General features: G+C 33.8%; 1 protein-coding gene across 7 annotated transcripts in view; it reads right to left on the bottom strand.

Moving 5' to 3' along the window:
• Positions 1–306: 306 nt before the first annotated feature.
• The window catches only part of ATRNL1 (attractin like 1), a 487,687-nt gene continuing 475,746 nt past the window's right edge, over positions 307–12,247 (bottom strand). For all 7 annotated transcript variants that reach the window (XM_068688790.1, XM_068688791.1, XM_068688796.1 and 4 more), the window contains one exon: positions 307–3,639. In XM_068688790.1, coding sequence (XP_068544891.1) covers positions 3,515–3,639 — 125 coding nt within the window. In that variant the 3' untranslated portion in view covers positions 307–3,514. The remainder of the gene's footprint in view (positions 3,640–12,247) is intronic.

Raw genomic sequence — 12,247 nt, 5'->3', positions numbered from 1 at the left:
AACAATTATTTCTGCAGATTTTACACATAGTAAATGCAAAGTCTCAATGTGAATTTGTCCAAAAGTTTCTGGCTTGGGAAGATGGGAGGGGATTTTAAAGAGAGCAGTCAACTATAAAAACTTTTAAATCACAATTAATGGTATCTTCATGCATTAATATATCTAGAATTTAGCTTTTTAGATATAATTTTAATAGGGGTACCATACAAATAACCTTTTACTTATTTATTTATTTTATGTATAGGTGCATTAACATTCCATTACATTTCAAGGGAATGTAATGAATGAAGCAAGTATTCTACTGTGTTATTTATATGTGCACAAATTTTATTTAAGTAGTTTCAGGACTTTTTATAAATATACATGTACAGAGAAGAAATGAAAGACTGATGAGCCCATGCTACCATGGACAGTCTATTTTGAACAGTAATTTTGAACAGTCATAGCTGCTGAATTTCCCTCAGCAGAATCAATGGGCTGAGAGGGCTGGGGGTGGAATCCTGACAATCAAAACTTCACTATGGGCTTACTTTCCAGAACAGCATTTAGTCATTTATTTTTGCCCAACATAAATCACACTAGGGTTAAAACAGGCCATTCAACATTTTCTGACTCTAAGAAAGAGTTCAAATGTTAATCTTGGAAAGCAGGGTTTAACAAAATTGGCTTTCTCATGAAGCAGTCATAATATGATAGTTGATAAAACATCTCATCTGATGTACAGAGGTCATTATTAAAAAGCTAGGACTTGCCAATCACTGACAGAATGTTGCTACCAGACATATCATACTATTCTTATATCTTTAAAATAGAAAGTGGTAACAGTTACTCTGAAGCTTTGGTTTGAAGTCTGTTGGCAATCTTCTGGTATTTAGGTTTGGCCATTATATAACTATTTCTCTCTATTTATTTTATTATTATATGTGTTTACTAATTTGCATGCAATTATTAGGGACCCTGGGAGAAGAAAGATACATTAAGAAAAAACATTCTCAGAGTGAATGAAAATGCTGAATGATCCCATAACAAACATGCTTTTCTTATACAAGAAAGTAACATTTTTTACTGTTAACATAATAAAATATTTGCCCATCTCCAATGTTGCAATAAAATATTTTAATCCCTTTTAAATTCATATCTGCTTTTCAAGTAATTGTAATACTCCAGTTGAGATACAGAAAAGTAATCCTTTGTGAGTACAGTCAGAACTGCTCTACAAGAATACATGGTCTTTCTGTGCACAGGGTTTCCAGTACACTCAAAGAACACACACTGTATATTTCTTATGTGAAATGTTTAGGTTGAGGATAATACAGAGCTTGGAAAATATTCCAGACAAGTGGTTCTTTCCTTTTCTTAAATGTATGTATCCTATAAACCAGTTCTACTGGCTTATATTCATTTGAACAGATCAACTTGAAAACCAACAGAAAGGGTTGTTTAAAAAAGACCTTTTTTTTTCACTGTATTAAGTAGCACTGATTGAAAGTTCCCAATAGGAGCTTTAAGAAGGAGTTTTTGAAATTTTAAGTTATAAGAGATTGAGGTCAGAATAGGCAATAAAAGTCACAAGATTGTGATGTCATTATTTTAGGATAATAATCTTATTTTAAGATATGAAAATATTGAAGCAATCATGCCAGCATAAGAAATAATTATAATTCATAAGTGCATAATTTATCAAAACAATAGAGCAGTCATGGTTAGATGCAACCTAATATTTCTGTATAAGATATAACTACACACTGTACAATCGTTCCTTTTTATAGTTATTTTTACACTTAGTCCTCACCCAAATTAATTTAGCTGAGTACTTCAAGGTATGAATGGCATTACGAAATAAACACAACTCACAACAGGGCTTTATTACTGCTACTGCACCACCATGGCATGCAAGTAACTATGTAGTCAACTATAAACAGTAAAATGTCATCCTTTTCCTGAAATAAAAAGAACATGAAAAATACAGATATAGTAGTAAACATCAATTATCTTTTTATATCTTTCATATTTACCAAAAGTCTATCATTACACGAGGAATTTATACCTCTGTATCAGTCTCCTGTACTAGCATGGTGGCAAATTCGTAGCTGAGAAACTACACTTTCAACAAGCTCATACAAAACTACTTTTTTCATATTATAATGCTGTCAACGTGTAATGCATAAATTAGAACATGACACGTTCGCTACCTACCCCTAGCATACTCTTACTTTTTTTGTATATTTGTGAATTTTGAGCAAATAAAAAGCCTGAGGGCCATTAAAGCTGTTTGCTAGGTTATTTGTGGTGGTGACCTAGCCCCCAAAAGGCTAATGTCCAGTGAAAAGGAAACTCTTTTGTCTGCATGTTTTTGCTGAGTACTGATTGTGTGAGGATCCATACTGGATGTTGAATTTCAGAACCACTGTTGAAAGCAACTTGAATTTATAAATACTTATTTAATTTTTGGTTTGCAGGGTTGCTTTGATAGTGATGCTGAGATGAAATTTTGCAGCTGGGAGATCAACACCATCAGAAAACCATACTTTGCTGTTAAACAAGGGTCAAAGTGCTGACTGGGATTCATTTCTTCTGTTTGAAGGTCAGAATAATTTGTAGATACTAGAAATTTCGGTATTGAAATGGGAGCAGGTATATTGCTGTAGGGTAACAGCAAGTTAGACTTGCAATCTTGGAGACTCTTAGAAAAAATGCCAAACTTGATCACAAAAGAAACTTTCTCATGCTCAGTCGATTTTGCTAATGAATTGCCTGGCATGGAAGTCTCACATGAGCTGTTTGTAAAATATCTAAGTCCAAATTCTGAAAATAGTATTAGGAATAGAAACATGAAAGCCCAACCATCACTCTGTAGCAACACAGATTACATTTCTGAACCTTTTGCAAGTTTAAAAAAAAAATAAATTTGAAATATTTTTTTTTTTTAATAGAATTTTCCTTTAAATATTACTTGTGGTATTCTCAGATTCTACCTATGCTAAACTCAAAAGTTGCCTACCTATTTTCGGCAATGGTAAAAAAACACCAAAATCCAAATGATCCTCTGTAGTTCCTGCTTACTTGAAAGACATCTTAATTTCTGATTACAAGAAAAGAACTGTACAATTCTCATTGTTACATTAAGCAATACAAAAATGTCCTTTAGTTTCCTGGAATTCGCTTAATTTTCAATTATACAATTTTTTTCTACATTACAAAACAACGTACATTTTTCCTAGTTCTGCTGAAGGATTTTCCCTGCTCTGATATGTTCAGGATTAAGAATGCTAGGTATTTTATTTAATCTATTGTTGATATCAGAATCCACTCTTTTCATTAAAGCTCATCAAATATACCTACCATAAGTCTGTTCTGCTTTGGGGTATAGTAGGCCGTGTGACTAACAGAGCACAGTACCTTATATGTTCATTCATAGATTTGCCTCCATAAAAACTGAGGCTGTAGTATAGCTTTCAATGGAAGCCATTTAAAAAGAAAACATTACAGAATATACAATTGAAGTTGTTGAATCTCAGACACAAGTTCCTTGACGTGTTGAAAGATGATGTTTTCGATTTCTGACTCCTGAACTCTTATCTTTACAATCCGCAGGTTTTTGTTGTGAAATGTCTATCAGTGCACTTGCAATTGCAAGACCTGTAAGATAAATAAAGGGAAAACAGAATTTAATGCCCAGCTTTCCTGAGAAGACTTCCATAGCAGTGTGGTGGTACCTTTCATGCAGTTTTTATATTTTCACATAAGAGATCAGCTTTAATTTAGAGATAGGTAACCAAGTTCTCAGTTTCTGAAATGCTACCTGCTAACAATGAAGAAACAGAAAGAAAGTGCAGTTAGTAGACTAGACTGGGAATCAGGAGAGCCAGGTTCTGTGTAAGTTTCCTATGGATTCTTTGTGTGATCTCAGCTTCACCTCTCCTTATCACCATTTTCTTGGACCAGAAGCAATCTGACGTGGATTTTCTCTTAATAAATGTTTATGCACTGCATTTAGAAATAGATGAAGCTAGCATATCAGAAAGTAAGGGCAAAATGTAGACCATAGTTAGGACACAACTGTACCCTTGAATATTTCCCTTTTCAATATATGTGCTTTCCTGTCCCGAGAGGTTATTATTTACCATGAATAAAAACATATGAAAATATACTTCCAGAATGCATAGACTTATGAACAGACAGTGAAACACGATGATGTTGAACTGTATTAATTCTAAATGTGGTCAACTCACAAAAACTCTTCCAAACTGTGGTTAAATTGTCAATATTTCACAACCTGTTATAAACTTAACACAGCATTACAAAGGGCGTAGACAGGCATGCCTAGGAAATGAGTAGTTTAAGAATTTACTATTATTTTATTGTTACTGAAATGTTTAATCAATGGTAGTTTGTTTGTTTGTTTGTTTGTTTGTTTTTAATTCACACAGGTGATATTTCAATTAGATAGATTAGGACTATTCACATCATGCATGTGTTATACTCCACCACGGCCACAATAAAACTGTAACAGTTATATTTGCAAAAGTACATTTAAATATGCACATAATATAGGCCAAGATTGTGCTGCTTCTCATACTCCCCAGTACATCACAGTCTCTCAAGTATCCTGAAGAATTTACGCTATTGCAAATGGTAACACTTTATTCTTTACTTCACAAAAATGTTGCAACAATTAACTAATGTGCATACAGCTTTTTGAACATTCATAGCACTATAACATAAAATGCTAAGTACAATAATCATTGCTGCATTTCAGGATATGTAAGAGCCAAGATTAATTAAGTCTTTTTTCTCACATACACATACATTTCCTGGCATGAGCCAGTGATGCTTTAAATTGGACTTTGATAGATGAAATTTTTGAAATCTTCAAGGCACCTTTTTCAGCTGTATCTGGTAATAGAAAATTCAAAGATAAAATCAAAACAATGCTTGCTTACACATGATCCTGGTTTTAACAACTAGGCTTAGAGAGTATGCTAAATGGAATGAATATTATTAGGAAAACAGACTTCCAATTTTTTTATAAGATAATTTAAAATGTGCTTGGATGCATGATGCTAGCCTCACTTTACATAACAATTAACAAAAAGGAAGAACTATTTTCTTCAAATCTAATGCTGCATACCAGGATATGCTGGCATGCTGTTAGAGTTCCATTAAAATCAGGTCACTCTTAGAAGATCATTTTTCAAACGTCACACAAATCATCTGATGAAATTCATTTATTATGTTCTCTAAGCCCTGCATAGTTCCTTGTTATCAAAGCAATACAATTAACTGGGAGAACAATTCATTATTTCAGACTGGCGGTCTAAAGGAATTTCATTTACCAAGTCAAGCTGATACACACACACTGCAAGCAAGCAGAATTTGCATCAAAATATAACAGCAAAATTGATAAAAATGCTGTGGCTTAAATATTCATTAAAAGAAAAACAACAAACTTTCCCTTTATTTTACGGGTTTTGTATCTAAACAACAAATGTGACTACTTTTATAGTCGTTAAGTTGGAATTGTAAAACCTGTAATACTTTATATCTGTTGCCCCTGTTCATAAATTATTCCATTTACCTGCCTTCCCTGAACACTGCCAGATAAACATCCTACTTACCAAACTGGTATTTTCTGAACTAGTATATGGTTTCTGCTTGCTTCTGACTCTTAAGTAAGGTGGCAGAACGGAACAGTGGAATAAGTAAACATGACACAAGCAGAATCAGTGGGTCACCTTTAATAGTCTAATTTCTCAAAATTCAAGCCTACCTACAGAACCAGTCCTATTTTTAAGTTTAGTTTGTTTTTCTACTAAATGTTATAGAAATAACCTGACCTAGTTCTGCGAAGCTAAAACAATCTGTAGCTTGTTTTATGTATATATATGGAAAGATCATTAAGAAGTGAGCCCAGTCAAATACATAACTGGAAAGTTTATTTTTGTAAGACATAATTGCATCCACAATGAGAAAAATACCAGAGAAAGCAATACAAACTTGGTTATCTTTAGCAGAACTATTGTCTTTCCTAATGGAAGTTAAATGGTAATAGTTTATTCTCAGGAAGTAAGTGTCTAATCATAAAATTACTGGTGTGTGAATTTTTTATATTTTTCATACAATTATGCAAAACAATTAATAAGCACAGGAATAAAATACAGCACATCAAATGAGATTGCCTTCAAAAGCATGTTCCCGATTTATATACAAACAGCACTTTAATTCTGCATTTGAACAAAAGCATTGGAAAAAGTCATTCATTTTGAGATGCTCTCCTCCCAGTCTCTGTAAAAACCGGCAGTACTATATATTTTAATTTTCCAGCAAAACAGCTTCATTAGGCGTGAAAGGTTAATTGCAGGTTTAAGTGCAGTTCAGGGAACAGTGCACGGGTCTGTAGTGAATAGCACAGTCTGCTACAGGAAGGCTGAGTGCTATAAACTGTTTGCCCCGCTGAAATGTTTTACTACCTCATTTACTAACTGTCTTCTTTTACTGCTTGTATTTGTAGTTCTTCTAAACCTTTAATAGCTACAGTTTTATTTCACTGTAATCAGATTTAAATGGAAATACCCATGCTGGGATGTTTAAATGCTTTTCCTCTGATTGTATACAGCTACATTTGTACTGATGTAAGGCTACGCTATCTCTCAAAGTAGAAAAAACCCTAACATTGAAAAAGTTAGTCCTACATGCTGGCTTGCATATTTAAAACCTTTTTCTCCTCCTCTATTGTTCATTTTAATGAGAAATACATCGAGTTCTTCCTATTATTTTGTTAAAAGTAAGGGAACAAAGAATGACCCCAGATTCGTGGTTTGGCAGGTAATTGGAAATGTTGTGTGTTTTTTTTTTTTTTTTTTTCAATTTAAATATGTATTATTTGGAGATAACAATTGGATAGATGTCTTCACTTGATTACATTCTACACTTTTTCATTGCCACACACAATCAGAAATTTCAGAATGCTGAAGGCAGTAAAATAACTACAGCTCATGTAGATCAATTAGAATTGATATTTTAACCAATATTATTGTAATTGCTTAAGGTGACCTTAAGCAATGAAAATAAAATGACAGCTGACAGCTACCATACAGAGAGACTTAAAGCATAAAAAAAGATCTGTGTAAACCATATACCATTACTTTAATAGCTTTATTCTTCAGCACACAGCACTATTTGCATCACGCCTTTTTGTTGATTCTTTGAAGATCTGTTCCAGTACCATGCTCAACTAATAGTGGACTTAGTCCTTTTATTACAAAGGATATGTTATTTTAACACTTTTCATATTAAGGTGCAATGTCTATGAATATCCATACAAGTGGATCTACACAGTTTGAAGACATATTGAGAAAGTCATGAGAATTAGTCTCTAGTGTGTGAGGAAGATGACCATCACATACAGTGAAGACAAGTTCATGCTTATATCAATAAAATTAGAATTTTTATGAGGTCTGTAAGTTATCATTATTTCAAGTCTATAAAGACCTTTTTTATACATACACAGCACATATATTGCATGTTTATAAATGACATATTTATATACCAAAATACTTCATTAAAAATGCAGTCTTTTATTATCTACTTAATTTGATCACCATAACCTTTGTGGATAAAATCCAGGACAGTGTGCATTTATTCTTTATAGGAAACATATACAGTAGCTATAGTGGTTATAATGGCAGAGGAATAGAACTTTCAAAAAGATCTTGGCAAGTGTTTCTGAATATCCACTGAAACAATTCTCTCACTTTCTATACAACATTGCACTAGGTGTATTCTTATTCAGTTTAGTTGTTTGATAAAATTTTCAGGATTGTCTGGTACTTCCTATACTTTTCCTGTTTTCTCATTAACCATTTTTTTTTTCAAATGGACCAACTTGTGATTAGTTTTCATAACTAAAAAGAACAGAATGTTTGTCCTACATGCTCATACTCCTGTGCTGTAGAGCAAGTCATGTGGGGAGACAGAAGGCACATGAGGTGGAACCAAGAGAAGAATTCTGGATTCAAAGGAGTGATCCACAAAATCTCATAACCACATACAGATCTGATACTTAAATAACTACTTTCAATAAGAAAAAAAGAATCATCTGAAATTCAACATCATGCATGGCCAGAGGTACCATGGAGCTGTATGTCAAGACAGAGCTAAGTTAATATCATAAAATGGTCCAATCCTGCATGTATATCTGAGTGTCCTGCTCTAGCAGGTGTGCCTAGACAATATCCAGAAATCACAGGCTTAGTCATGGAGAACAGCCGTCTTAAGCAACTGCCAAGAAGAGTAAGTATCTGCATTACCTTTCATGTTGAAATGTTATTTATTTATTTTTTTAAATTTATTATTATTATTATTATTTTTAAGGACAAGCTGACAGCACCTCAAAATCACAATCTTGTTATGGGCCTCTCTTCCTGTTTGGTGCATGGATATGTATTTTAAGATGACACTACTCTTACTATGAGAAAGATATATTTAAAAAACTAAACTAACTAGGAAATTACTTTGGGCAAGTAACCTCATCATTTCTTTTTCAGTGATAGTTTTTTCTAGATGGGAAGACAGCCAGGAGACCAGGAGGTATGGTTTTCTTTTCTTATGCATATAACTTAATTAAATAAGTAAAATATGAGACAGAGCTTAAACCATAACAATAATAAACTAAATAATGATAGTGTGGAATTAAATAGACACACACTAGGAGAGAGGAGATGTCATGCTCTTTTGCATTATACCCTTGGTATTTAGCAATAACAGCTATCTATGAGGGGCTAGGAAACTCGTATTCCCAGAATAGACTTATAAATTGCTTGCTGTCAGTTTGTGGGAAATCCAGACTATACAATAAAGGATCTTTTATGAAATGTTCAGCCTTTCCCAATTTTTCTCATTTTGAAAAGGAAATGGCCCTACATATTTGTGTGAAATATTTGTGTTCTGAGAGGCTGCTAGTGATTTTTTGTGTACGGTCAGGCAGTTTTCCCTTCCTTTTCAGTGTGAGATATTTCTAGTTTAGTTTGTAGCGCAGGTCTGTGCAATGTCTGGTGCCTTTAAACTATCCAGCCAGCCAGTGGCTGAGACAGCATGCACTGTTTGGTCTCTGGCTACAGGCAGATGGGGATTGGCAAGGGGCATGCTAACTTCCCAAGGACAGCCGGAAGGTCAGAGTACATGTATGCTAGGGTAATCTGCGCCAATTTTCATGGCTATCCAAGCACTTTGGGGTAGGTCTTTTCTGTTCAGCAGGGCAAGCAAATACTGTAGTGACAAAGGGAATGTAGTGAGATGTTGGAGGCACCATGGATGTAGGTTGGGACTGCTGCAATCTCATGTTGGTTAGCTTAAAGCTGTTTTTTCTCTCCTGCTTTCCTGAAATCAAAGAACGTAAGATTATAATTAGTATAATAAAATCTAATATATTAATTAAATTAATATAATTAATTTAATACAATAATATGAAATTATTGCAGTTTGCTGGACTGCATCATCAGAACTGTGCGCCTGGCTCAGGGAAAGCAGTGCAGAAGGATGCAGAAATATGCTAAACAAGTGGGAAAGAAAGATCAGGATCATGGCTAAACCGAGCTGGGAAGTGAACTCTCATTTGGAACTGCCCAAGAGATAATAAGTCACAAAGGGTCTTGAAGATGAATAATGATATTTGAAGCAATAGGAAAAGGAAGTCCATGGAGCTACTAAAAATTAATTTTGTGATAAACCAACTAGCCAAGAAAATGATCTGAAATAAATGTGTTTAAGATAGCATTTGCTGAATGTGGCAGTAATTCAGAAGTCAGATGCAGAGATCCTGAACAAGGGCTTTTGTTTGCAGATGCAGAGGGAATATAGTATTTTAGAGAGGCTACAGCAGCAGCAGCATTCAGCAAGGCCATCGTACCAATCTGGTTGTGGGGAAGCAAAGGAACCATAGTGGGCAAGAATGCTTGGGAAAGACCAGAGGGACAGCAAGGGTAATGGTGCCATTAACAGAGTTGAGGGAAAATAGTGGAATAAGAACTGTACAAAAAGAAATGAAAAATCTTGTGGGAATGAAGAATAAACTACATAAAGTAGGTTTGTAAATGAAGCTTAGGGCAACATAACCTCTTGTGTAATGCAAATCCAACTGTATAGAACAGGGACTTTCATTGAAGTCAAATACATGCATTTTTTACAAAGAAAACAGGAAATGGAACCACCAATACTTTTTAGATTTCTGATACATTATTTTGCCAGAAACTATCTTTAAATTTGAAAAGGAAAGCTAAGCTGTGATGGTTAAAAAAAAAAAAAAAAAAAAAAAAAAAAAAAAAGAAAAAAAGGACTAGTTATATATTTCTTGGACCTTATTCTCTGGGACTTCCTGGTAAAGCTTGTCACAGATTTATCAGTGATACTAAGAATATGACTGACTCCAAAGACTGGGGGGGAAAAATAATTGTAGTTGACTGCTGAGTCTGAAGATAACATGTTTGTCTCAAAACCTCTTATTGACTCACTGTAGATATTAAAATATGCTTGGGGAATAGTTAAATTTAGACCAGTTGAGTAATAGCTCCTAAAGCTGAAATACTTATCAGTACTAAATTTCAATTAATAAAGCAGGCATCAAATTTAGTCAGTAAGTATGTTCTTCTCACAGAATAGCAGAGCTAAGAGAATTAAAGTTGCTTAATGTTTTTCTCTAAGGTGTTTTACCTTGGCACTAGTTACAGACAAGTAATCTGTTGTTAGACCATTATTTTATTCCCTTTATAATTTTTGGACCTTTGATTACAAATAATGATTACATAAATCTGCGAATGCTCTTAACTATTCCATTGCTTTTCTCAACATGGCTAATTTTATATAAAATAATGGAAATTTTTCTTTGTAAATAATATTTTTTACATTAAGAAAAAAACAATTACTGCATAAATAATTTTGCATGTTATGAGGCTTTCTCTGCCTTGCATTTCTAGAATACAAGTTAGAATCTCAAACAGGCATGTCAGTAGCAAAATGTGTTTACATTTTAGGAGTAAAAAGCAAATTTTATTGGATACATTTTCAGAAATCTATAATTTAAATACATAAATGGAAAATCACGTGTTACGCAAATTATTATTTTAAGTTACTAGGAAAATAAGAGGGGTTGTTTTTTAACTGATGACTATTAAAAACAGTTAAAAAGAATAGTCTGCTTAGAACATGTGCAAACTTCCTGCCAATTAACTCCTTAATGCACTGCCACTGCATGTTTGCACATCATGCATTAAAATGCACATAATTACACAGGTTTCCATAACAGACAGTAATATTTAAAACATTCAGATTTTTTTTTTTTTTCACAAAAAACTACTAAATTTTCAGTTTGATTACATCTTCTTTCCACTGAATTGTTTATCCATATGGTATGAAAAACATCTCTATTCTTGTGATGTTGTGCACCATTTTAATTTGTTTTCAAGAAAATCACTATAAACTAATTTTCTACTCTGCAAGAATTTGGTGAGATGCATTAATCATGCCAGAATCTAATTTGGTCTTGTAAACCCATTGCTGTAGAAGAGAAAAAGATATACTAAAAGTACCAAAGAAGCAATATTTTCACTCGCTTTTAGCTATACCTGGGTAAATACAAATGAAATTCTAATTGGTTTTGTTTAGAAGTTAGTATCACAGATGGGGTTAGTTTATGAACCTCACCATAGCAATGAGACACATTTGGATTGCTAAAGCCTCCTCCAGACCAGTACACCCAAGTTTACTCATACAGCATTATTTTACTTTGTCTCCACCTTCAGCCATCTCCTTTGAATGGGATCCTGCATGCCAAAGGTAAAGGTATGAAAACTCTAAAAATCTGTAAGTTTCAGTTACATTTTTAAAGCTTTTTAAACCAAATCCACTCATGCAAGTTGGACAGTTTAACCACTGTGATGAAAGCTAAAGCCTTACTAAACATCCTGAATAGGATGAACACCTGTGAGACAAAGATTTACCATTTGTATCACAGGGTACACTAGAGAATACAGTGCTGAACTATCATTTCAGGCAATTAACTAATCAGAAAACCTGTGTAAATGTGAGTATCTGCGAAAAAGAGAGAAGTTTTAGGCATGACTGAACAATCAGGGAATAGTTAAATGGAGACAAGGCAGCGAGATTCAGTGGGGTTTGCTTCCCTCCAGAGAGGCCTTACTTGCAGAAGGTGATTTAAAGCAGATCTCTTCATGTCTGTAGAGGAAATCTGGGG

This window comes from Anas acuta, chromosome 7 (genome assembly GCF_963932015.1).
Source record: "Anas acuta chromosome 7, bAnaAcu1.1, whole genome shotgun sequence".
Taxonomy (NCBI): Eukaryota; Metazoa; Chordata; class Aves; order Anseriformes; family Anatidae; genus Anas; species Anas acuta.
Note: the sequence above shows the minus strand (reverse complement) of the source record. Positions and strands in the feature narration are given on the sequence as shown.